The 27848-nt window shown below is 41.5% G+C and overlaps 1 protein-coding gene across 1 annotated transcript; it reads right to left on the bottom strand.

Annotated features, from left to right (window-relative positions):
• Positions 1 to 4751: 4751 nt before the first annotated feature.
• Positions 4752 to 19508, bottom strand: CCNJ (cyclin J). Its single transcript, XM_058671529.1, has 6 exons — positions 18653 to 19508; positions 17955 to 18064; positions 16428 to 16638; positions 8503 to 8802; positions 8256 to 8415; positions 4752 to 7675 (listed from the first exon to the last, which is right to left on the bottom strand). Exons 2-6 carry the CDS (start codon positions 18021 to 18023, stop codon positions 7273 to 7275), a joined length of 1143 nt encoding a protein of 380 aa, XP_058527512.1. The 5' UTR covers positions 18024 to 18064; positions 18653 to 19508; the 3' UTR covers positions 4752 to 7272.
• Between the last annotated feature and the right edge of the window lie 8340 nt (positions 19509 to 27848).

Raw genomic sequence — 27848 nt, 5'->3', positions numbered from 1 at the left:
TAAGGACATCTCACTTTTTTTTTTTTTAAATTGGAAAGGCAGATATACAGAGAAGAGGAGAGACAGAGGAAGATCTTCCATCTGATGGTTCACTCCCCAAGTGACTGCAACAACTGGAGCTGAGCCAATCCGAAGCCAGGAGTCAGGAGCCAGGAACACGTTTGTGCAGGGTCCCAAGGCTTTGAGCCCGTCCTCAACTGCTTTCCCAGGCCACAGGCAGGGAGCTGGATGGGAAGTGGGGCTGCCAGGATAAGGACCGGCGCCCATATGGGATCCCAGTGCATGCAAGGCGAGGACTTTAACCACTACACTATTGCACCGGGCCCTATTTTTCTCATTTTGTTGTTAAATTATTTATACCATCTCTGTTTGTTAATGTTATCTATTACATGCCAGGAACTATACTAGATAATGGAGATTGTGAATTTGATGGGATATCTGGTCTTTTTCTCTGGAGAAATACATTCCCAAAGGTACATTCAAGGCCTCAAAGTGCTAAATGCTTGTTTACCACTGCAATAAGAAATCCTATCAACCTATCTTTTCTAGAAATATTTTTAAAAATTGGCCTAAGAGATTAAAAAAAAAAACAAAAAAACAAAAAAAAGACAGTTCTTCCCAGAAGTGAAAATGAAGACTGTTTAGCAAGCTTTAGAAACTTCAAGATGTTAAAGCTAAACCAGTTGCCCCAGCCTAATATTTGTGAATAAGCTACTATTTTTCCTCTTTTGCTTATTCCCCACCATAATATGCTTTGATTTGTGTCATAAGAATAAAATTCAGGAAAGAAACCTAAGTGAGAATAGAGTGATACAGCTGGTATCTGTGAGATTAACATGAATTGGATCCCAGTTACTACTAAGGTTCAAAAATGGTTAGGAAATCAACCTTAGAGAAGGGAGCCAGACAGGTTGAGTAATTTTTCACTTGCTAAAGAAGTTTCTAGTGATAAATTGCAGGGTGGAGGATGGGGGGAGGGGGAAATGGTTCTGGTGTTTATCTCTTGTGGTTACAAGTAATAAAATACTTACATTCTGGGCTCTGTATGTTACCTCTGCCTTGCACTGCCTCCAAATAGGTCGATACTAGGAAAATACAGCCCTGTCTTCCTCATATGTTTTTAAAGAAGGAATCCTCAAGTCAATGATTCTATGATGAAATTCCATTGATTACTGGAAGTAAAAAGAGAAAGGCAACTGGTGATTTCCCATTTTAGCTGTGTGGGGCTGTCGTGTAGAGGATTTTGATCCAGTGAATACAAATTGAGCACCTACTGTGTGATCAACACCGAGCATGTAAGTGCGAGTAATAACAGGTAACACTTCTACTCTTAAAGCTATGGTGTGTTGTAGGTAACAGTAATCAGATAAATGCAAACATACATAAAAATGCAAATTTAGCACATGTCAGGAAGAAGCATAAAATTCTGTGAGAGTTGCAATTCCATGTTTACGTTGAAATACAGAGACACAAGTAAATGTTGACTGAGTGAGGAAAGAAAGTGTGCTCCTGGTATAAGGACTTGTAGAGCATTCAAGTCAGAGGTCCTGGTTGAAAGTCTGGGTGGGAGAGGTAGCACTAGAGGCTAGCTCTGAGGTTTGAGAAGATCTCCTTGGCTGGAATTGTACAAAGCATTAGAATGGGGCAGGGTGGGCATAAGAAGACCATTTTGTCACGTGTGGGATGATGGAAATGTAAGAGGAGAAATTTATTTTACTTTGTACTTAATTCATTAATATGAATATAGGATTAGCTAGGCGATTATTCTTTGCTCAGAGTTTACAAGGCTCCTCCTACAGCAGTGATGTAAGAATTACCTCTTAAAAGCAGATGGAATGTGAGTGAGTCACAGAAGACTGAACACTGAGGTACAGCCGAATCCCTAGTTGAACCCTGTTATTTACAATGAATGTGTGCAGCTAAGCCTCAGGCTTGAGGCAGCTTTGTCTTGGACCCTTAAAATTCAGCCCCAGAATGTGATAAAGAATTAAAACTGATTTCTACAACCAAGCTTGAGAGAATTTAGCTTGTTTGAATGGGCCAATGGAATAATCTTTTGTTATATTAGATGGTTCCTTTATCCTTTCCTTTTGTAGCTCTACCTATCATCCAAATGCAAGTGTAGATATTCCTTAAAGACACATACATAAAGGTGGTGTTTATTGTCTTTACTTTTTAGTGAGGCTTGTTGAGCTTCTCACTAGACTGCTTGGCAAACTTTGAATAGTAAGTGTACCTATCTGGCTGAGTTTGTAGGATGTGCAGGTACTTCATAAATCATAGCACTCAGATGGATCAGTGTAATTAACAGAGATTTTGTCTTTTGTCTCACAGGTTGAGGTCTAGTAGCATTTGTCAACAACACTGGCAGCTGTGGGACTAGGAGCCATTAATGTAACAGATCTCATCTAAGAATCACCTGAAGTACAGACATGCTAACCTTCAGAAAGTTAATAGTAGCATATGTGTACATGTAATTTTTCACATTAAGAAATCATAACTGAGACTGCTCAGAAATCCAGATGGTGGGAACCAACACTTGGCTCACAGAAACTCCATCTTTAGTACAAGAACCAGAATTGCTACTTTGCTTTCCAAGTATGCAATATGTATTTGGCCATAATGGAGAATACAGAAAGTGATACAATAATGTCCATATTAGTTATAGTGATTTGGGCTGTAGCAAATGGAGTCTAGACTCAAAGGCTAACCATTAGAATTCACTTACGTAACAGGAGGCCCCGCTATAGGGCAGGCTTTAGGATTGATTGCCTCTGTTCAATACCATTAAGAACAGAGTCTTCCCAACTTTTTCTGTCATATTTGTGTTACAGTTATTTGGGTGAAAGCATGTAATTATGACTGACACCTCAAGTGATAGTAAGGCAGCGGAAGCAATTCCAGGCTTCACATCTGTCTTTCTACAATATGAGAGGGTGTCATACTACGGCAAGGGGCAGAGTCAATGGTCAAAGCTTTTCACATTCAATGAACATAGGCCAGAATGTCAAAATCAGAGTGTTTTTAAAGTTCCAAAGTTTCTATCACCAAAGGCCTCTTAGACGAGAAATGGAAGTAATCCACAGACATGGTTGTAACCAGAGGGGATGACTTCTAACCCATCTTACAACTTCTCAGATTCTGTGGCACTAACATTAATAGCACGGTAGCCTAGAGGCTAAATCCCTGCCTTGCATATGAGGGGATCCAATATGGGGTGCCTGTTAAGTGTCCTGGCTTTTCGACTTCCCATCCAGCTCCCTGCTTGTGTCCTGAAAAGCAGTAGAGGGTGGCCCAAAACCTTGGGACCCTGCACCATGTGGGAGATCTGGAGGAGGTTCCTGGGTTCTAATCTACTCCGCTCCAGTCACTGTGGTCACTTGAAAGTGAACCAGCAGACAGATCTTTCTCTATATCTCTTTCTGTAAATCTGCCTTTCCAATAAATAAATAAATCTTAAATAAATTTTTGAAAAAAAAATATTATTTTTCCTTCTGTTTGCTTTCAAATTAATTTGTTGATTATACTTAGTTTTTAAGATTCATTATGTATTTATTAGTTTGAAAGTCAGTTGGATTCTTCCATTCACTGATTCCCTCCCAAAATGGTCACAACAGTCTGCCAGGGTGGGGCGAGGCTGAACCCAGGAACCCTGAAGCACCTTCGGGTTCTCCCACATGGATGAGGGGCCAAGCACACTTGGGTCATCTTCTGTTGCTTTCCCAGGCACATCAGCAGCAAGCTGGATTCAACTCCAGCCAGCATCAATTTAGGATGCTGGAATTGCAGGCAGCAGGTTAAACCACTGTGCCACAATGCCTGATTCCTCTAGGAAACTTCTAAAGGATTTTAGGCTCTGGACCTTCAGCTGAGGACAGGAGGGAAAAGCTTCAGTTGGATCATGGCAGCTGGCATTGTCGCCCCTAATGATGGGACAAAGCATCCCGCCCAGCTGAAGCCCTTCCCGCCCAGATTCTCTCCAAAAAAAAAAAAAAAAAAAAAAAAATTCCATCTGCTAAATTGAATTATGTAACAGAGTATCTTTATACTTCTGTGATTTAGTCATTATCACTTACTATTGACCCTGTTCCTTCCCATAGTCTTGATCATTTTGTGTCCCTCCTACCTTAGAAATCAGACTCTGGGCCCGGCGGCGTGGCCTAGCGGCTAAAGTCCTCGCCTTGAATGCCCCGGGATCCCATATGGGCACCGGTTCTAATCCCGGCAGCTCCACTTCCCATCCAGCTCCCTGCTTGTGGCCTGGGAAAGCAGTTGAGGACGGCCCAAAGATTTGGGACCCTGCACCCGCGTGGGAGACCCGGAAGAGGTTCCTGGTTCCTGGCTTCGGATTGGCGCGCACCGGCCGTTGCGGCTCACTTGGGGAGTGAAACATCGGATGGAAGATCTTCCTCTCTGTCTCTCCTCCTCTCTGTATATCTGACTGTAATAAAATAAATAAAATCTTTAAAAAAAAAAAAAAAAAGGAATCAGACTTCTGATTTCCTGAGGCCTGCTTTGCTGTTTACTAAATTAGGTCCCACAGTTACACTCATTTTATGCTTGGAAGGCACCAGTTGTGTCTGGTATACTTTTGTGAACTTCAGTCTTCCATATGGAATATACAATGAATGGACAGATGTTTCCTACCATGAACAGTCTACATCCAAATAGTTTAGGAAATACATCCATGTTTCTGTGTCTGACTTAAAACAAATGAAGCTGCAAATTACAAATCTATATTGAAAACAAAAACACCAAAACCATTTTACTGAAAACTAATTTTATTTTAAAATTAAGTGCATAGCACTCATCTAATTCCACTTGTGTAGACCTTAGCACCATATGTACTATTTGAAATTCATGTATGTAATAACACAGGTAACATTTTGGTTTGCAGTCTGTACTTGAGTAGTGTTTATTTAATGGACTTTGGTAAAGCCCTTCATACATATAATTAATCTCTTCACAGTACACACTTAATGATGGTCCAGTAATCTCAAAACAAAACAAAACAGCCCAATAAATTAAAAAAAACTACACAACATCTCCCCCCACCCCCCCAAAGCTAGCAGTTGTGAGCTGTATTTATACTGAAACTTAATGTTTTAAAAATAGTTTTGGTTGTCCAAACACTCCACCCCACTGCGGGTATGCAGCAAGAGTAATCAATTCTTTTATTCTACCCCCTCCCCAAAATATTAATCCAGTGTTCTTTAGTTTTTAAATATAAATTGGGAAACTGTTAATAAACTTTTAAAAAAGGCATATTCTATAACAAGAATGACATATAAACCGATCAATAAAAGCATCTGACAAGACATTAAATTACCACAGGCACTGGTTGTTGTTTCAAGATAGGATCACTATCCTAGTATCTTACATTCATAGTATTATTGAGGTAGTTAAAACACTGAAAATCCGGACTCCAGGTTACTGGTTTTTGAATGTGAATGTTAAAGATATATTCTCCTTTGAGCCCATTTTTCATAAATAATTCAAGTTTTCTTAATGTAAGAACTACCAAAATCCAATTAGCAGCCCTCCTTTAAAGAGTAAAAGTGATGATTCTTTCAGAAAACAATTTCCATGCCTGAAAACTGCCATGAGTGAGTGTTCTTACCTGAGTGGTTTTTTTCTTAAATTTTATCTACCAGTACATCGAACATCATGCCTCATATATTCTAAGTTATTTTGCTTTACAAAAGATTACTCGAAGAATTTGCGCTGGCAGAAGCCATTCACCCACATCCACCCACTGGAGCCATGTGTGTCAGTCCATCCATACAGTAAGCCCCTTCCCTACCTAACCAAGGCTTACTGAGACTCCTGCTGCATACCCACATCTTAAATGCATCTTGTAGCAGTCACTCCCTGCCATGCAAATTCCCTTCTAATCAAGTGCTATCTTTAACAAACACACCTCACTAATTTTTAAACCAGAAAGCTTCCCTCCACCAAATCTCTGGTCCCAGATAAGAGCTCAGTGTATACAGTTTACCAGCCATTACAATGATCTTCTTTTAAAGTTTATTCCCCCCAAATGCTTTACAGGAAAATTGTAATGACTGCTGTTGCTGTTCTCACTCATTACTGGTACAGTGACACGTCCCAGGGCAACTGTGGGATAATCCAGTGAGAGCAGCTACTAAGATTTAGTAATAGTACCCCTGTCTACTCAGAATGACTAGGTGGACTCAAAGGCTGCCTCTGGAACCTGTATTTCACATTAAAAGTGCTGCTGTGGCACACCTGAGAACTACCTTGGCCACACTGCACTTTGATATGAACCTATGCTGCTTTATTCTAGTACTGGTAATTTTTACAGTTAGGCCTTGCAAAACATTTGCTTTAGAGTGATATCAAATCTGAAAGTCATAATTGCACCTAGAAATGCAAGACCAATGTCTGTATTATGAATTGTAGGAAATGCCACTTCATCCATTCTGTGCCACAATATTATGTTCTCATTTGAAAATACATCTTAATAGTATTTAATCTATTATAAAGGTAGTTCATTCATACTGTAACATTTCCAAAGCATGTTGCATTACAGTTAAGTGTTTGCAAGTAGTACAAATTCCCTGAGTTAAACGTGTTTTAGGATTTGAGGTTGATTGCCTAGGGGAAAAAATCCAAAAAATTATGACCATGATCTTAAGAGATATATTCCACCCTTAATTTTAGCACATAGGATGTTATAAAGAATCATCTAATTTTTTTTCCCTTTTACCGCACAGGTTGATACAGCGTAACAATTCATGAGTTTAAACTTAGTCAAAAATTCATCTGTAGATCAAAATCAAAACTCAAAACTATAGAATAATAAAAAAGATCTTTTCAAAAATTAATACTGTAACTTTCCTTCATAAAAGGCTGTTTGGCAAATCCACAGATAAACATCAGTCTTAGACATATAAACCAGCATTAGGCCCAGAGCCTGCCACAGGTCAAAAATCTCAAAACAACAAATCAGAATCTGACCAAATTTTCTGTTGAATGTTTTTGAAACATCTGGACCATCAGCCAGGGCTTGACCGTTTCTGTCACTCAGGGACTTGTTGTAACAGGGTTTAACACACTGTTAAACTGCTGCAGGATTTACTCTGTCCTCCCAGGATTCAGTGTGCACTGAGAGGGATATTCATTGGTGCTGGTACCTGAAGAGTTCTGGTGTCACTGGGATCCCTTGGCTTGTGAACAGAGATTTACAAAAAACTTGCCCTAGAGCTTCAAGTCACAAAACAGTCTGGGTCAGTTCCTAACTGCATATAATCACCTCTCAAAGCACGGAGTAATACAAGGGTAATGTTCATTTATCTGATAACTCCGATTGTAAGATACAGTCAGACAAGGCTTAACTTCTACTGGTATTGCCAGCGACATCCCAACACCAGTCTGCACATGTCCAAGGCCTTGAACACTAGTTTGGAAGCCAGCAGGACACGTCTGTAATGTGTAAGATGAAGTATGTGTTGTAGACACAATCTGCTGACAGCTTGGTTGTTCTGATACAGGATGGCGATACTGCAGTGAGGTCTGTTGGAGATACTGGGGCTGCTGAAAGTGACCTGGCCGTGTAGTCTGGGAGGCTGTCTGGAACACACTTAGCTGTGCTGACTGAGGTCCTGCCTGTCCTCTCTGTTTGTTCGCTTCTTTCACATCATTATCATGAGCACTGAAAGATGAAGAGAAAGTATTGAAATGTTATTTGTGAAGAATTTCCAGAAAATCCCATCCTAACTCATCAACATTTGATTCTGTAAATTACCAGCACTACTTAGGTAGCAGTCAGACACCATAACCCCAGCAAGAGTAGGACCTCACGTGGAATCCTCTAAGAATATGTCCTGTGGGTGAACTTTTTGATAGCTTTGAGGGCTCTTTCTGTCTTGGGAGGTGGGGGGGGGGGAACGTAAGTGTGGCTTTGATAACATCCTGGCAACTCTTAAAATCAAAGATATGGAAACGGGGGACAAAGACGGCCTGCATTAATCTGAGTTACGGAGTTACAAGAGTAGTTCCTTTCCTTAGCAGGCACCTAGCATCACAGTAGCAATGATAACTTCTAGCTAACTCTAACAACCCCAAGAAGCATCCATCCTACCGAGTACTGCCTGTTGCAGGGGAGGTTCCTGGCAGCAAGAAGCAGCCAGGAGCAAATATCCTAAGAACTCCTGGCATTTTTAAGGTACCGTATACATGAAGAAACAAACATCTAAATGAGAAATGAAAACCACCATATTAGAAAGGCTTACATCAATAGCCGCTCAATACACTGCACTAAGAAATCCCAAGAATAGGCAGTGAGACGATGTAGTCTTGTAGGCCATGTTGGAGAAAGACGAAGTATAATCCTTGAAGAAGCCACACAGGCAGCAGCTACTAAAGAAGGTGCATAATTTAGAAAGGCATAATCTGTGGAGACACCAAAAATGAACCTAAGCAACAGAATATACAAGTCACAGGTACACAAGTCACTTACTGGCATTCACAGCATCTCACCTTGCAAAGAGACTTCTAGGAAGTAATCCGCATATTTGGCCATGTAAAGTTTAGTTTTTTCTAAGCAAATCATTGGCCAACCATCATGAAGATCTGTTTCATGTACTGCTTCAGAAAGGTAATACTCGATGAAATGAGCAGCTGTTGGAAGGCAGAGGTTCCACTGAAAGGTTTCTAATAGTAATAGTTCCATATGTAGCAAGTTTTGTTTTGTTAACACTAGATTCATGTTTGTCATACAACCCAGGCTGTTGAGCTGTTCCAGCTTAGGCACACTATCTTCTTTTTCTTCAAATTTACCTTGTAAGAAAAGCGGACAGGGGAGAAACAGACAAGTATTCATTATAGAATGAATCAATTAAATGAGATATTCAGTCTTCTAGCATTTTGATCTAAAGATCTTCTTTTCCCAACCTCATGCAGATACAGTTGTGCCAGAACTCTTCATGGTTCTCATGCTGATGTTTGCTTTCCCAGTGCCTTTGTATTCCACTTTTCCCTTCCTCCCCGCCCCCCCAAAAATAAATAGGCTTGGAGCATATAAACACTTAGCATTTCTAATTAATGAGGCAGACAGAAAGATCCATTGGTTCACTTTTCAAATGCCCACCATAGCTAATGCTGCTTCAGGCCAAAACTTATAACTACAAACTCAATCTGAGTGTCCCAGGAGGGAGACAGGGAACCTACTTGAGCACTGCCTCCCAGGCTGTGCATCAGCAAGAAGCCATAAGGGAGAACAGAATGAAGACTTAAACCTAGCCACCCCAACAGGGGATGTGGGTATACCAAGCAATGGCTGAATGTCCAGCCCAGAACACCTGGACATCTGGTATGTGTCTTCCTGTATGACAGAAATATGCCAGTGGTGGGAGGGGGGAAGTGATGAACTTCAAATCTCATTAGCTTAATGTTTTCAGGAGATTTCTTTAAGCAGGGGTGTGGGGAAAGAAAAATTTTGGAGAAAGCCAGTTTAAAGAATTTAATGTCATAGGTATATCTGAGCTAAAACGTAGTTCTAAGCTTTTAAGTGTCATGTGGCATATTTTCAGTACAATGCCAATTTCAGAAACAGACTGTGAGGTAAAAATGGAGTGACTATCCAATGCAAGTGTTATCATTTAATCCCGCTGGATGAATCATCAATATTTTCAGAGCACCCTGCCATTCATATAGGAGCAGTAATACTGGCAGTATACTTCAAAGGAGTATTATAAAAATTAATGAGTTTGCTTGTATCATGCTTTACCTTCTTTTGAAGAAATTAATATACCAAAGATTAAGAATGTTTCCTATTCTCTCCTTGAAAATTTCAACAATGAAAATAAAGCTGTATAGGATAAATTTCACAGTTCAGGTAGCAAGGGTGGCAAATGAAACTCTTAAAACAAAGTTGAGTGAAATGAAAAAATGGAAACCAAAAGGAATATTTATGGTTAAATTTCCAAATCTCCTTCTAGACCAAAGTACTGATCCAAGCTATATAGAACTACCAAAACTGACTTCTGTATTGTTGTGTATTTATGAGACTTTATACATATATATAGGGATTTGGCTATTACAAATGTCTAAGACTTTGCACCTTGTTTGCAAAGTTAGAAACCTCATATGGCACAAATAACTATACTTGTGATTTTAACCCAAGTTCTACGTTTTTTGGAATTCTTAATTATGTATAAGGAAATCAATACTCAGATACATGAATACAAAAGGATTTCAAACATTATGATAATGTCAACGAGTACCTGCATACCCAGCTATCTTGTTTTTGTGCTGCATGCTATGTGTGTGTATTTTCAACCTACTTATCCACAACACCATGCACAGACCACAAAGATCAGTCCTTCAGTTGAAAGGAAATACCAGGAAGCATGTGATTATATTGATAAAGGCTCCAAACAGGAAATAAGGGCACAGGAAATTTATATCTCCTTCCCAGAAAACAGAATTAGGGGCCACAGAAAACAATGCACTGGGCTTATAGTAGATGTTCCCATCAGCCATGGAAACTATGGCAAATATGTGCTAGAAAAGGTTTCTGTTCTGAGGGGGCATTGATCAGATATCAGTGTGAGCTCTGCCAACCCATATTCTGTTCTATAGTTATTAAATGGGGAAGTCATCATCCTTAATAGACACCAAGAATCCTTATAAATTCGCAAGGAGTAATTCACACAAAACATTCAACTAAGCTCATCAAAAACTGACGTATATATCAAGCCAGCTGTGAGACACAATTGTTCAACTATGAGAAAAAGTAAAAAGCTTTGCTAACCCAGTATCATGAGCTTCATTTTCAAGAATGCTTCCATAATCTCCATAAATTTAATGCTAGTTACAGCAGCCAATAGAAACCAGGGTATACATGTGAAAGAGTTGGAACATAACAGTTTCCCAGGACAAATCAGAATCCATTTTAGAATAACCTAGAAGCCTGAGAGACAATAGGAGAGAGGGAGGGAAGGAAAGGGGAAAAGAAAGCAAGCACAAATTCTCTTCTATTTGCTGGTTTACTTCCCAAATGGCTGTAAGAGCTGGAGCTGGGCTAAGCTGGAGCCAGGAACTGGGAACTCGATCTGAGTTTTCCATATGGATAGCAGGAGCCCACATACATGGTTCATGTACTGTTGTATTCCCAGGTGCAGTAGCAGGGCACTGCATCAGGAGTGGAGCAGTTTGACTAGAATCAGTGCTCACTTAGGATGCCAGCATCACAAGCAGTAGCTTAACCTGTGTGCCACAACATTGGCCCCTCCGATGTGTTTTTGAAGACTTTATCCCACTTAATCCTCACAACTTTTTAAGTGCTTATATTTCTATTGAGGCTCGATGGGTTAAGTTTATTTTGTTAAAAATATAAATACAGGAAATTCATTACTATAGTCATTGTTCTGAAATACCGCATGCCACTCCTTAATCAGAGATCTTCTGTAGGCCTTTTCTTACTGTCTTTATATGTACAAATTCAACGGCTGGATAAAAAGCATTACATGGAACTTACAAACTTTTTTTTTTTTTAAAGATTTATTATTATTAGAAAGCCGGATATATAGCAGAGGAGGGGAGACAGAGAGGAAGATCTTCCATCCGATGTTTCACTCCCCAAGTGAGCCGCAACGGCCGGCGCACGCCGATCCGAAGCCAGGAACCAGGAACCTCTCTCTTCCAGGTCTCCCACGCGGGTGCAGGGTCCCAAATCTTTGGGCTGTCCTCGACTGCTTTCCCAGGCCACAAGCAGGGAGCTGGATGGGAAGTGGAGCTGCCGGGATTAGAACCGGCGCCCATATTGGATCCCGGGGTGTTCAAGGCGAGGACTTTAGCCGCTAGGCCACGCCGCCGGGCCCACTTACAAACTTTTTTATCTTCAGCCAAAGTTCCTGTAGTGCCTTGCCTCTTCTAAAACTGGAATCCAGCAGGCATCCAGTTCTCATCTATAGCCTGTCTTTTCCCTTTATGTAACTGGACACCTATACCAGAGCAGTTTACTTCTGAGAAGTATTACCTGAATCACATTTATGACAGCTATGTTCACAAGGTAATTGGAGAGCTGCCATTTGGTATCCAAATGTAGAGTATAAGAATGTCAGCAACACTAGAATCGATTCTAGAGATTAAAACAGCACACACTGAAAGCAGGCTAGCAATTGATAAGCACCCTAAGCTCCTTCTTTGAGTTAGAGATAGAGTGGAGAGACTGCTGCTGAGATCCCTGACCTCAAACTTGTTTGCTGCCGACCTGAGTCAGCTGAGACTGTGGAGGCTATCTCACACACATGTGCTCTCTCTAGTGGAAGAGACAGAGGGCAGAAGCAGTGCTCAGGAAGAAAGGGTTAGGGGGTAACAAAGGGAGGTGGTAGCTAGCCCCTTCAGTCCTAGATGATAAAGTTTATATTTAAACCACAGCAAATATAGATTCTAAAATCTGGAAAGTATACCAAAAATTACCACATATTACAGGTTAAACCACTTAATCTGTACAGATTAAACCACTTAAAATAAACTGAGCATGACCATAAATAAATGGAAATATATACATCTGAAAGCCAAAACAATTGAAAACTATTCCAGTTAACCTGAGATGACACACAAATCAAATAGTCTTCTTCAAAACTGTGAAAACTGTAGGAACTTGACACCACATGGCAAGTAGCCCTGTTTCATTTAGGAGGTAGTGGTAAGTAAACTTTGGTCACAAATCTTAGTCAATCTGTGAAATGACTATTCATTATTCATTACTTTACAGTTCCTGAGGCACCTCCCCCTTGGTTCATATGCCACTGTTAAGAGCTGTAGGCATTGTGCAGGCAGAACCTAGCACTGACAGTAACAGCTGTGGCCGGTAAGGTTTTTCCACTAACGATACTGAGTTTCTGAAATAACCTAATTTATGTGTCTAATTGCTCATGTCACTCTCTAAATTGGACCTATAATCAGCTAACATTCCCTAGAAGAAAAAAATCCATTTCATTTATGGAGTCTCACGCATCTCACCTGTCAAGAATGTGTTCTTCCAATCTTACGCAAATATTAAAGTCTAAAGCACTTCAAAGCTAATGATCAAACCCACAGTATTGCATATATGATTATTACTTGTAAGCATGAAACTTTAAAGATTTTGCAAATGTGCAGGCAATGGGTTTGGATCTTAGCGATAAACTATTTTGTTTGGATTTCCTGCCCCTACCCCACCCAAAGCCAGACTGCGGGTAAGGTAAATAAAACACAGCCACATTGATGGCTTCCCATTGTCTGTGTTTTAAGGTAGAAGCTGCTTCATGCTGCATTATAACCTTTCATCTGGACCCAACCACCTTTCCATTCACATCATCAACCCCTATCCCTGGGAAATGTAGGTATTCAGGAATCAGGTGGTAGTCTAATAATTCAGCTCAAGGTACACAGGGATAGGGTTTGGATGAGGTGGTTTACATGTAGTCTGGTTCTACAGGCGATCTGAAATGACTTATAAAAAAAGATGCAGGGAGACAAAGTAAGTAGATGTCATGGATCAAAGGAAGACTAAAAGAAACAGAAATGCAAAGAAAACTAATACCAGAAATGATATAAGACTACATTCAGTTTTAGGCTTATTTGCGAACAAAACACAAAAGTTTTCTAGATGGGGATATGAGGAAAACGTCACTTAGATAACATCCTTATTGGAGTCCTAAACCCTCCCCAGGTGGTTAAGAGGTAAAGGTTAATATGTCTGCATACTACTTAAAAATAGGGCTAAATTTCTATCATAATGATGTAGATAATATGAAAACTGTATTATTGACTCAACTTCAGTACTAATCTTTTCACATTACTGAAAGAAGAAATACTCAATTTTGGGGCCTGGCGTGGTGACCTAGCAGCTAAAGTCCTCACTTTGAATACGCCGGGATCCCATATGGGCACTGGTTCTAATCCTGGTAGCCCCGCCTCCCATCCAGCTGTCTGCCTGTGGCTTGGGAAAGCAGTCCAGGACGGGCCAAAGCCTCGGGACCTCGTATCCACGTGGGAGACCCGGAAGAGCTCTTGACTCCTAGCTTCGGATTGGCTCAGCTCCAGCCATTGCAGTCACTTGGGGAGTGAACCATTGGATAGAAGATCTTCCCCTCTGTCTCTCCTCCTCTCTGTATATCTGACTTTGCAATGAAAATAAATAAATCTTAAAAAAAAAATACTATTAAAAAAAAAAGAAATAATTTCAATTCCTTTCTCTTCAGCGAGGGCACTAACAAGCAATAAAATGAGTTAGAAGAAGATGAGAAGTTAAGGGAATGCCAAAGTCCAGTGGTATATTCTACAACGGGTGACAAACCTGGCTGTGTCAGAGTCTGTATCTTGAAGCCCTCTAACAGTCTATTGCATAAGCAGGTGTTCACAAATCTGCAGCTCTTTCACACAAACTTTCTGATTATTAAATTAACTCATCATAATCATCTGTGGGACTTCTAAACAAAAATTAAAAGATTTCTCAAGCCCTATTATGTAGATTCTGATTGAACAAGTCTGTGTTGATTAGGGCATTTTTATCAGAATCGTTCAGATGTGGGGCTTAGGAACAGGTTTCTAAGACTCCACAGTCACTTTCTCATATTTAATACCTAGTTAAGAATTAACGTGCTGGGGCTGGCACTATGACATAGTGGATAAAGCTCTTGTCTGTGGTGCTGGGGTGCTAATAGGGCTCCAGTTCAAGCCCTGACTGCTCCTCTTCCAATCCAGTTCCCTGCTTATGGCCTGGGAAAGCAGAAGATGGCCCAGATGCTTGGTCCCTGTACCCACTTTGGAGACTCAGCAGCAGTTCCTAGCCCCTAACTTTGACCAGCCCTGGCCTGGCCTAACAGCCATCTAGGTGGTGAACCAGTGAATGGAAGATCTCTTTCTGCCCAACCCCCAACTCCCTGTAAAACTGCTTTTCACACAAACAAAAAATTATTGTGGGCCCGGCGGCGTGGCCTAGTGGCTAAAGTCCTCGCCTTGAACGCACCGGGATCCCATATGGGCGCCAGATCTAAACCCGGCAGCTCCACTTCCCATCCAGCTCCCTGCTTGTGGCCTGGGAAAGCAGTCAAGGACGGCCCAAAGATTTGGGACCCTGCACCCGCGTGGGAGACCTGGAAGAGAGAGGTTCCTGGTTCCTGGCTTCGGATCGGCATGCGCCGGCCATTGCGGCTCACTTGGGGAGTGAATCATCAGACGGAAGATCTTCCTCTCTGTCTCTCCTCCTCTGCTGTATATCTGACTGTAATAAAATAAATAAATCTTTAAAAAAAAATTATTGTGCCAAGAAGCACTTTCAACATAACCTTACAAATATTAAACTAGAATGAATGAAATTTGGTGGTATTTCCACATGGGATGGAAGAAGTCCAAATCCTTCCTTGCAGGATCCAAGGGCATCAGAACAACAGCCAGGAGCCCTGAGCAGTCCGCAGAAACAGAAGAACAGTAAACTTCCTTCGGGACTAGGGAGGGGAGCTTTCTCTGGTCCTTGCTTGGTTCCAACTTTGGGTCCCCACCCTCTCTGACAATGACCATCAGGATCACTCCGGAAACCCCTCAAAACAAACAAACAAACAATCTAGAATAGACAGAACAACAAGAAAAGCTTAGAATCAGATAGGAAACGGTCAGCATGGATTCACTTATACCTCACTAGGTGGGACACAAAGATTAGTTACTCCTCATTAGGGTATTGAAGATTTCTCTGCACACTCCTCCTAAAACTGTTCTGCACCTAAACTGTTGACATATGTCTTGTTACAGTTATAAGCCAGTCTAGACTACCCCAAAAAAAGCCAGGTTCAGCAAAATTATGCTTCAACGCTATAAATGCTAAATACTATAATGAAAATAGACACGAGACAGCTGAATAGTAATCTATAACCATTTTAAGGTGTATAGAACCCGGCTGTATAAAAACTAAAATCGAACTGTCAATGAAGAAGTCACAGGATGTGGTTAAGAAGTTGCATTTTTTTTTTTTAACATATTGGTTATTCAATACTATGTCAATTAAATCCGTAACGTTATAAATTGTTGCTGATGTTATGCTGGGGCTTTTAATTGATTGAGATGATACTCTGCCGGCTCTACCTTCAGACCAGAGATGGTCTCCCCAACAAGCCATTGAACTTATCTGGACAATAAGATGCTGGACTCTATGCTTGGTATATGCTTGCAATGAAAGAATCTCAACTGAACTTGAACTGTGGTAATGCAACAAGGTGGAGGAATCCACCATGGGAGGAGGGTTTGGGGAGGGGTGAGGAGAATCCCAGTACCTATAAAACTGTGTCACATAATGCAATGTAATTAATAATAATAATAATAAAAAGAAATTTGGTGGTATTTCACAGAGCTCTACATAAATTTGCACTAATATATAACTAATGTGAAACTGCAGTCATGTCAATCATGTGCATACTTACTTGCCAGAAGCAGACAGGAAAGAGCCACTAGATGCAGCTGCTGAATGGAGATGTCATAGCGATCCATAAACAGGTCCAGCAGATAGACGGCAAGGTGTCGAGCAGAAGGGCAGAGTGTGAAGCGATTGCTTACAATGGCAATCAAGTCAGCAAAGTACCGCCTGAGACTCAGCTGAGGCGACTGGCCTTTGTAAGAGGGCAATTTCAGCTCCTAAATCAAGGGGAACAATGTTTAGTCTGACATCTGCAGACATATCCTCAAAATGCAAAGACTTCACACTGATTTCCCAAACCCAAAACTCAAAATCTAAAACTTTTGGGCTCATTGGTGCTAGCTAGATTTTGGAGCGTTTTGGATTTTGCTGTTAGGGTTGCTCCGTGGGGAAAGTATATGCAAATCATCTACCATCCTAAAAACTCTGAAATCTGAGACTTTTGGTCCTAGGCATTTTAGCATGTGGGGGGTTGCAGGAGATGAGCCAATGGGACTTTTGGGTAACAAAAATATTGTATTCTCAGGGGGCTGAAATGTAGTCGGGGTGTCTAAGAAACTTAATACTAGAAATGAACAGCAGTTAGAAATCTGAAGTCAAAAAGGGTACAGTTGTGACAAGTCACATTTCCTAATCTACTTAATCTTATCAGAATCTGAAGCTACAAGTTTCTTACCCCAGGATCTTAACCCTCTTTATAGATCAGCTGTTTTGCTTCTTTCTCAATTTTCTGCACTTAACGAATGGCTCTCTCTCTTTCCAAGGTCAAAGTGAGTTAAGTTAGAGTTGATTTTGGATCTGGTCTTTCTTGTCATCAAAAAAAGAGCTCTCCATTTAAGCTGTCTTGTACCGCACAGGATAAAATAGTTCCTGTAAGAATAACAACACACAGCCTACCCTTTATGCCTAAACAGTGTTTCTGCAGTATCTGCTGGGTTTGCTTGCTCTATTTTCTGCCTTTGATTCTAGTAGGGCAGAGCAGTGAACTCCTCCTGCCTTAGGGCTTTCAGAATAGATGTAACATCTTGAGGGTAACAGAACAGTTACTGCTTGGTGCTCACTCTTCAGAGCCCATGTCGAGTGCCAACTTTTAAAAAAACTTCACAGTCACCCCCACAGTGTATGCTGTTACTACTATTCCTGTTTGGAAATTGAGAAAAAGAAATTAACCTGTGCAAAAGCTCACGGCCAATTCATAGAGGCCGGGGAACTTGGTTATGTTCAAACACGACTTGGCACATAGCTGCATACAACGGCAACATTCAGCGTATACAGCTCTTCAAACACAAGATCCAACCCATCTCCTGTCTGGAATCAAGACCAGCACCTTCCTTCTCGCAACCACCACGCCCCACCCCCATCCTCATTTCAGTTGCAGGTTCTTCTGATACATCCCTGGGAGAGAGCCCAGAAGTTAATTAGCCTTGAGCAAAAACGAAAACTCGCCCTGTCGGACCTGGAAAAGTAATGACTAAGAACCCGAGCGGTTCTTTCCAGGAAGCCAAGACTCATGATAAACTGGCGGTAGGCTTACCTTGTACCGAAGCGCTTGGTGAATATCCGCAGCCAGCTGTCCTCGCCACCACTGCCCCTCCAGCTCCATGGGACCCGGCGACGCGCCCGGCCAGACGCAATTAGTTCGGTCTGGAAGACACAGCCCAGACGCGGTCACTGCCAGCTCCTTCCCCTGCGACCCGGGGTGCGCCCTCCCCGAGGGGTGGACCTCAGGCCACCCGGGGTGCCCGTCTGTCTTCCTCGGGCTCGTCCGAAGCCCTGCCCCGATCCAAACCAACTCCCCAACACCTCGCCCGGGAAGAGCTGGTTTCTGCCGGGGAGCGGCCCACCGGGCGCCGGACAGAATGAGGTCAATCACAGTCCTACTCTGCCAATGTGCCGACCTAGGTGCAAGCTCGCGAAAAGCGGGAGGGAAAGGCCCGGCGTCGGGCTCTCGGAGTTCTGGGTTCGAACTCTCCCGCCGGCCCCGAGGAGCGGCGAGACTTGACACCAAGCCACGGCCCCGCCTGAGGGGAAGCGCTTCCCACAGAGGAGCCTGGAGGCCGCCGACCGCAGGGTCCCCGCAGCGGACAGGCCGGCGCTCACTCCTCCCCGGGAGCACGCCCAGACCTCAGAGGCGAACAAAAGACCGGGCCGGCCGGGCTCCACGCCTCGCCCCGGCGGGACCAGACCCCGCGCCCAGCCCAGGCCTGCCCGGCTCCACGGCAGCTCCCTTACCCGGAACGGCGGCCCTCACAGCCCCTGCCCCGCCAGCGTGCGGGGGACGCCGGCCCCGCTCATGCTGCGGACAGTCGGCAGCGAAGCGCCCGCCTCAGCTCGGGCCCACCGCCGGGGAGACCGCTTCGCCCATTGTTAAAGGACCGGCAGGCGGCTCCGCGTACAAAGCCAGCGCCAGGGCACATGCAGCCCCGCGCTGCCAATCTCGTCTCGCGATACAGCGGGGTCGCCCCGAGCCGTCCAATCGGCGGCCAGCCGGGCCCAGGTGCAACGCCCGGCGGCGGCGGCTGCTCGGGCCGGGGCAACCCCGGACGGCGTCCCGGGTGGTGGGAACCCCGCCACCAGCTAGTTCGGGGCCGGCCTGCGGGCGGACTGTCTGGAAGGGGGCGCCGGAGAAATTACAGCGTTGATCACTAGGTGGCCAATCCGGTCAGGTCGCTCACCTGTTGAGAACCTTCAGTGGCTCCTCGGTGCCTGCTGAGGAAAGTTCCTACGCCTCACCGTGCTGTTTAGAGAAGCCCTTCCCGGCGAGGGTTCAGTCCGTCTCGTCTTCCACCTCCACGGATGGATCATCGGGCCTCCCAGATGGGATTTAACTGTTTCTCCAACCCCTAATGTGCGTTCTCGGTGAAATCCCATCTCTCCTAGAAACCTAGTTTCCTTTCCTTTGCTGTAGAGATCCCCCAAGAGCTTTGAATCAACGGAATCTAGACTATCTTTAGTAACTTGGTCAAATTCATAGTGCATAAAATTAGCCACTTCTGGTCGTAAACCCGGAAACTGCCAAACTGCAAACACTCCAACATCAATTAAGGCGGTATGCCAGAGCCGAAATGCGACTCACAGAATCTAACCAATTAAAATGTGTTTGAATGTGCTTAGTCTGTGATGCCCACTTACTTCTGAGCCTGCAGATCAATTTGCACAAATAAACCGTGGGCCCACTTTTGAGTCTTTTGTCGAAAAAAAGCAAAATAGCAAAGTACTACACCAGCGTGATACATTCATGTTACATGAATTTTTTTTTTTTAATCACAGTGGCATCTTCATACATTTGGAAAGTAGCAGCAGCATGTATGGATGTGAGCATGCTTCATGCTCCGGAGAGCAGCTACAGCAACCAAGGGCAAGGAAAGGGAAACACAGAAACAGGATCTGACCAAGCCCACAGTTGTCCAGGGAGAGGCTGCCCTGGCCTAGTTCAGTGGCAGAAATCCCCTAGGGAGGATGGATACAGGAAGCTACACGCTCTATGTCATTTGTCATTAATGATGTTTAAATAGTACATACCTCCTCGGGTTCCAAATTCATGATGCTTAAGCAACTTTATGACAATCCTTTGGCTTCCAAATGATATAAATGTCCAGGGCCCATTTCAGAACGTTTCCTACAAAAGGGGCTGAAAGACTACAATAATCACTGTAATGAGCAGCTTGTCAGGGTATCAGTTTTAAAGATGCTGTTCAGAAATCTTTATTCTTTTCTGCATTTGCCTCATGATAAAAAGACTTTAATATTTATTTCTTTTATAAATTGCATACATATCTGTATGCATATGTAAATAATATTTCCCCAGTGTATCTTAGATCATAAATCTCTGAAAAGCAAAATTCAGGTTTATTATGATTCCTTTATTTCTTTAGAGAAAGTTGGACACAGTTAACATGCAGGTTGATCTTACTGATCTAAAATTCTTCAGACCAGGGTGATTTGGATTTTTTTCAGATATTGGAATAAGAGTGCTTGCATACACATAGTTATCTTAGATATTGAACCAGAATTAAACAGAAAATTCACCTATGTTTAATATATATCTTTTTTTATTATTTTTCTCAAAGAAAAAGCGTCACGAGTCCTAAAACTTAAAAGAGGCAGAATGTATTCCGTATGTTGTTAAAAACACACAAGAAAAGCGACATTGTGGGGAGGAGGTGGAAGAGGAGAAGGGTGGGAATGGAAGGGTAAGAAGATGAGTAGTGGTGTATCATGTATTTTTTTAAGATTTATTTATTTTTATTGCAAAGTCAAATATAGAGAGGAGGAGAAACAGAAAGACTTTCTGTCCCATGATTCACTCACCAAGCAGCTGCAACGGCTGGAGTTGGGCTGATCCAAAGCCAGGAGCCAGGAGCCTATTTCAGGTCTCCCATGTGGGTGCAGGGTCCCAAGGCTTTGGGCTGTCCTCAACTACTGCTTTCCCAGGCCACAGGCAGGGAGCTGGATGGCAAGCTGGGCTGCCAGGATTAGAACCGGTGGCCATATGGGATCCAGGCGCATTCAAGGTGAGGACTTTAGCCACTGAGCTATCACGCCAGGCCCAAGCAACTCTAAAATGTTTAAAGACTGCACACAGAGCTATCTGAAGATATAAAAGTAAATAAGGCATATTCTTTCTCCAGGCATATTCTTTCTTGGTTTGGACACAAACAGCCTTAAATCCATAAATTGCCACCAGGGTAGAGACAGAGACCAAAGGAATGTCCCTTTCATAAGGAGGAACCTCTAGCCTCTCTCTCTTCTGCCTCCCTTTTCCCCCTTCATCGACTCCTCCGCCCTTCCCCCACCCTTTCTCTTTCCCTCCCTCTCCTCTCCTCATTCTCCTTCCAGCTCCAGGCACTTCCACAGCTCTCCAGTGATGGAAGTTTCCCACAGAGCAGAGCTGCCGATCTCATTAGAGCAGCTTTTTATCTTACTCTTTCTAGCACTTGCTTCACTTCAGGATGAGTATGCTGAGAGGGATATCTAAACCCCAGCTTTATGGAAAACTATTGGGGAGATTATGAAGAGAAGGAGGAGCTTTAGAAAGGATCTTAGAAAGCTTTATGAACAACAGAACTGAGCTCAAGCTGTGCATGCATAAGTCCACTTTGAAAAGACTAGAAATAGTGAGACCTGTTTAGACTGGCCACTAAGAAGCACATATGCAACAGATCTGAGTAACACTGAAAGGTTTTGAAAATGAGACTAAAATCAAAACCACAACTCAGAAAAGATTGATCAGAACGTGTACCCTCAACCTAAACAGATTGATCCAATGCCTCAAAACAAAACAAAAACCCTCAGCAGTTTCTGATATTCAAATTGGCCTAGGATATGATCCAAAGTTACTCAATATATGAAGAACAGGGACAAATCCCAACTCATGGGAAGAGACAATCGACAATCAGTAGACACCAACACTAAGATGACAAAAAATTATCTGACAACACTTTAAAACAATTACTATAAGTACTGTTTGAAGAACAGCAAACTTCGTTGAATTTAAAGGCAGAATGTTTCCAAAGAAATAAGATACATAAAGATAACTTACTAGAAATTTTATAATTAAAAAATAGAAAAAATGAAAACCAACCAAACAAAAAAAAAAAAACTCCAACATTCATTGGATGGGCATAGTAGTAAAATGGAGATGTGTTGATCAGTGAAACTGAAAAAGGATCAATAGAAATAATATAGTTTGAAAAAACATTGAAACAAATGAACAGAGACTTGGAGATTGAAAGGATTACACCTAATGATGTAATGTCTGTATCATTTTAGTACCTGAAGGAAAGGGGGAACAGTATGGTATGGAAATACTGGCTGAAAAGACATAAACTTACATATTCAAGAAGCTTAGACAATGTTAATGCGGATAAACCCAATGAAACCTAATTCACATACATCATAATAAAACTGCTGAAAACTACAGGGAAAGAAATATGCTTGAAAACAGAAGGGAAAAACCATTATTTACAAGGGAACAATGAAAGATTTAAAGTGTTTCTCCTCAGACATCAATAAGACCAGAGAATAGAACAAAACATTCCCTGTGCTAAGAAATAACGCTGTCAATCCAGAACTTTATTCCCTGCAAAAATAACCCACACAAAAGAGGTTGATTCCTGCTAATGTACATTAGGAACAGAAGGTGGACAAGTGCTGGTCTCCCCACATGGAAGATCCGGATGGAGTTCTAGGCTGTTGCCCTACCACTGTGGCTATTTGTGGGATGAACCAGCTGATGAAAGATCAATCCCTCTCTGCCTCTCCTTCTTTCAAACAAATATATCTTAAAAAATAAGGCTTAACTGCAGATGTTTATGGATGAAGGAAAACAAAGGGATTTGGACTAGTAATTAAGATGCTGGTTTGGGGGACTGTAGCTGGTAAAGCAATTGCTTGTGATTTCTACTCCCTGTATGGGTGATGGTTCCTGTCTCTGTTGTTGCACTTCCCATCCAGTTCCCTGCTTGTGGACTGGAAAGACAGCAAAGGATGGCACAGAACCTTGGGTGTCTATACCCATGTGGGAGACTCAGAAGAATCTTCTGGCTCCTGGCTTCAGATTGGCTCAGCTCTGGCCCTTGCGATCATTTTGAAGTAAGCTGGATTCTCTCTCTCTCTCCCCTCCATCTCTCTGTAATTCTTTCAAGTAAAATAAACAATTAAAAAAAAATAAAAACAGTAGAGCTGAGACTCAAACATAGCACTCCAATGTGGGATTATCTATTTTGTTGACTGCTTCCTTTGCTGTGCAGAACTTTCTGGTTTGATGAGATTCCTTTATTTACTCTGTTTTTAGGATCTGATCCAAAAAACTCTTGCCCATTCCAGTGTCCTGAATCATTTACCTTGTGTTCCCTTTTAGATGTTTCACAGTTTCAGATCTTACAACTAGCTCTTTTTAAAAATCTATTTTTTGTTGACTTTTTTGTATATGTTTAGAAATAGAGGTCTAATTTCATTATTTTAGAGATGGACATCTGATTTTTCTAGTACCATTTACTGAAAACACTGTTGGTTTTCCAATCATGTTCTTAGCGTTTTTGTCAAGGATTTTAGTTGGCTGTAGATGTATGGGTTTATTTCTGCATCTCTACTTTTTTCCCATTGGTTTACAAATCTTTTGTAACAAGATCATGCTGTTTTAATTACTGTAACTTTGTATTTTGGTAGCGATTATACTAAAAGTGTAAATAATTTGGGAGGTAATATAGACATCTTAGTAATATTGATTCTTATAAATCGTGAACATCGGATATCCATCCTTTTCTTTGTGTCCTTTTCCACGTCTCTCATCATTGATTTATAGCTATCATTATAACTATCTTTCATCTCTTTGGTTAACTTTATTTCTAGATATTTTATGTATTTATTTATAATTATTGGAAATGGGGTAATTTATTTACTTCTTGGGTAATTCACTATTGGTGCAACAATGATTCTTTTTTTTTAATGAACCGGAACTATGTTTATTGACATAAATCAAGAAAAATACAAGTAGCAAAATTATATTATGTTACCACTTAACATTGAAATGTTGTTTAGGGTTATGCACATAATGCTACTATTTTTGTATGTTGATTTAAAATTTTCCACTTTGTTGAATTACTTTATAGTTCTAACATAATCCCCTGCCCTGAAATATTTTAAACAGTGGGAAAATTATGCTAAAAAGAAACAGCATATTTGAAAAGCAGCAGGAAAACACCATGATAGATGTCTAGGTAGATATTCTCTCTACCTGAGTTTTTATGATATGTTGGATGGCTGAAACAAACATGATAACATCATCTTCTAGTGTTTTACCATGTGCATTTCAAAAGCTACAACATATACAACTATCCCACAATGGCATAAAGGAATATATAAGTGATATGATTTCTATGGTCCAACTGATGAGACACAAAGTATATTTTATGTGGACTGTGAAAAGCATTTATACAAACCCTGGATAAGCCTTTAAAATATATATATCAAGATATGCAGTCAACAACACACAACACAATGAAATACCAAGATTAACCAATATATCAACCAACTAAACCTAAAGGAATTTCTAAAGTGGTTGAATAAACTATAGTAAATAATATTCACAACTAGGACTGCTACATATTATACAACTCCAGGAATCATTGTACATAAGCTTTGAGTTGTGTGATGTATAACCCACACAGGCATCTGAGGTGGTGCTGCCTAATAGGATAAAATGTTATGTATCCCTTAGACAGATTCTATAAGTTTAGTTGGAAAGGTTTCACCATTTTTAAGGAGAAAGGCAGTATATAGGTAAGTCTTGGTAAAACAAACAGGAGCAAATGTAAATATGAACTGTGTGTTGTGTGTGAATATCCAAGAATGGTAGTTAAGTTGAGGGATATGCCCTTTATTAGCATGGGGTGAGAGAAACCAATAATGTGGATAGAGAGAGAACAGTGAGACAGGGCTCCAAGCAACACTGGAAAAGTAAAAGTCATCACTTAAAAACAGGATCACATTAATGTACTCACACAATAACAAGTATCTGTGAAAATGGTTTTCAAAGTAATTTCAAATGAAAAAAAAATTTCCTATAGTTTCTTAGAACTTTCCAATTTTTTCCTTTTTTTCTTAAAAGATTTGTCTATTTTGAAAGAGTTATAGGGAGAGGGAGAGACAAAGGAGAGAGCGAGACAGAGAGAGAGTGAGAGATATCTACTGGTTCACTAGTCAGATGGCTCCAGTGGCCAGGACTGAGCCAGGCCAAAGCTAGGAGTCAGTAGCCAGGAGTTTCATCTGGGTCTTTGATGTAGGTAACAGGAGCGCAAACACTGGAACTATCTTTCCACTGCTTTCCCAGACCATTAGCAGCGAACTAGATTGGCACTGGGGCAGTCAGGACGTGAACTTGCACCCATTAGGGATGCTGGTCGCAGGCTGAGGCATTACCCATTAAAGTCACAATGCCAGCCCCAGTGATTTCTATTGTATTTGAAAATAATCAAATTCTACCCAACAGTCTATGTCATTTGGTCCTTATGTAACCTCTGTCCTCTCCAGGCAAGTGTCATTCAAGCCTGAAGGCTTTCACAATGTTGTTGTTTTTCTGTCTCACCTTGTTTTGCACAGATCTGTACAAGATTGATTTCCTTTCCTCGGTGGTACACTCTGTGATTTGTCTAACAGCTATCCTATCCCTTTTTTCTCCCCAGTAGAGTGTTAATTTTAGTCGGGAGAGCAGTCCGTCCATTTAAAATATTTAATCTCTCAGCCTCCCAGTGATCAGGTATATAAGACATTACTGGATAGGGCCAACATGATAGTTAAACTGGCTAATCCTCTGCCTTGCAGCACCAGATATGGGAGCTGGAACGTGTCCCTGCTGCTCCATTTTTCATCCAGCTCCTTTCTTCTGGCCTGGGAAAGCAGTGGAGGAAGGCCCAAAGCCCTGTACTCCCAGAAGAAGCTCCTGGCTTTGGACTAGCCCTACTCAAAGGCCATTGTGGCCATCTGGGGAGTGAACCAGTGGATGGAGGATCTCTCTCTCTTCTCTGTAAATCTGCCTTTCCAATAAAAATAAATAAATATTTTTTAAAAGAATTTATTGGCAAGCACTTCTGGTAAACTTTTTCAAAACAGTGAAACCAGCAGGCATTCTCTGCCCCCACCTTTCCCGCTCTACATTTTCTGGCCATGAAAATGGCTGGGAAGCTATAGCCACTTGGCCTGCAATCAGCAGTTTTAGCCTTGCCAGAGAACTTATATACGCAAATGATCAGACCCCAACCTAAACACGCAGTCAGAACTCTGGGACTGGGGCCCACTGGTTTGTGGTTGAGCAAGCCCTTTAGGTGAGTGTTACACTTCCTAAAATTTGAAAGCCACTGAGATAAAACAAGTGTCCTTAAAGATGGCCAAGAAATCAGAAGACGATTAGTACACTTATGGAACTATGAAGCCATTGCATTAGACTTGGGCTGTTTCCTCCGAACATGAAGTTTTCTGGAAAGGGATTCTTTATTTAGTTAAGCTAGTGTAGTCAAATTTTGTTACACACATGAATGCAACTCTAATTTATAAATCGTTCTTTAAATCTCAGCTCAAACACTCTCTCTGACTGCTCTTACATTTTCCAACTCTGTCCCTATTCAAATCATTTTTTTTTATTATCTCAGTACTCATTATACCTTCAAATTTCTCTCCCACTCACCATTTGTTATGGTCTATTCACCCTAAGAACATAAACTTCACATTGCTAGGATCTTGCCCTTTTCACTGTTGTACTGCAGCATGAACTGAGGTGTTCCAGCATATAATAAATACTATATAATCTTATTTGTGAAATGATTAAAAAAATCTTATACATTCCATGTAAAATTGTTTTGAAACATTTGAATGACAAAAATAATTTGTCAAGGACAACTTCATAATTTTCAGGAAAGAAATCAGTTGAGAAATAGTTCATATGTGTGTTTTAAAAAATGCACACAGTGATAACAAAACAAACAAAAAAGAAGTTTAAAAAAATACACACAGTATAGAAAGGTCCTGCATTCTTCCTGTAGCATTTTACCTGACTTGCTAGCCGTTCCAATTCTGAAACTATTAACGACTGCTAAAATAGCTGTGCAAACCTTAAAACGCCACAGAAATGAACTCCATGGATTCAGCATTTCTTTCCACAGGCAACCTCATCTTTCCAGTTTTACCCTATCTCAATCATAGTGAGAGGCTTATTAAATAACATTATGCACAAAATGTAAACAGAAGCATTGAAATAAAAACAAAAATTCTGATAGCTTTCTTATCTATGCCAGGAGATGCACAAAATCAGGTTTTACCTATATTCCTCCTCTGCCTCTTCTAATAAACCCAAGTGCTTCAAGATTAACATCACTGTAAATGAATATAACCTTCCATGGTACCAGCCCATGTCGATGCCTCGAGAAGCTCTCTGTAAATGAATTTAAGTTTGCTGCTCTTTGCTTGTGGCAGTCAACCAAAGAACCCTAGTGTTCCTGTAATGGAAGAGGTGGATTTTCTTCCTCTTACATTTTAATCGCAGACAAAGCTGTTCTGATCAACTTTTGGAAATCTATATCCTTTGATTACTTGTAATTGACAGGCTATCATAACACATTGAAGTTAATTTTATCAGTGCTTTTTTCAATGAAGCAGAGAACAAACAGAGAAAATAATGTGCTTCCTCCTTGGATCCCTGTCTCCTCTTTCCTGGGACCTTGACTGGCAAAGGAAAGCGGCAGAGAAACAGAGTGCGGACACCACTCATTCCAGAAACGAGGAACTCTGAGATCCGCTGAGGCCATTTCCTCCCCTTGCCCTTTCTAGATCTTTGGAGATGTAAATATTTCATGTGCTGGAATTCCAGGTGCAAACTCTCAGAGGCCTCCAGAAGCCAAACTCAGTCCTGAACCCTTAGCCCAACATCATACAA

Source organism: Ochotona princeps, chromosome 13, assembly GCF_030435755.1.
Source record: "Ochotona princeps isolate mOchPri1 chromosome 13, mOchPri1.hap1, whole genome shotgun sequence".
Lineage (NCBI taxonomy): Eukaryota > Metazoa > Chordata > Mammalia > Lagomorpha > Ochotonidae > Ochotona > Ochotona princeps.
Note: the sequence above shows the minus strand (reverse complement) of the source record. Positions and strands in the feature narration are given on the sequence as shown.

What these genes read in the sequence shown, in the direction of transcription:
- CCNJ (XM_058671529.1), bottom strand. Translation starts at nt 18,023, where the DNA reads ATGGAGCTGGAGGGGCAGTGGTGGCGAGGACAGCTGGCTGCGGATATT. An exon ending in ACCAAGCGCTTCGGTACAAG is followed by an intron (nt 16,639 to 17,954) that starts GTAAGCCTACCG and finishes CCCTTGATTTAG; the next exon opens with GAGCTGAAATTGCCCTCTTA. An exon ending in TTCCTGTCTGCTTCTGGCAA is followed by an intron (nt 8,803 to 16,427) that starts GTAAGTATGCAC and finishes TTTTCTTACAAG; the next exon opens with GTAAATTTGAAGAAAAAGAA.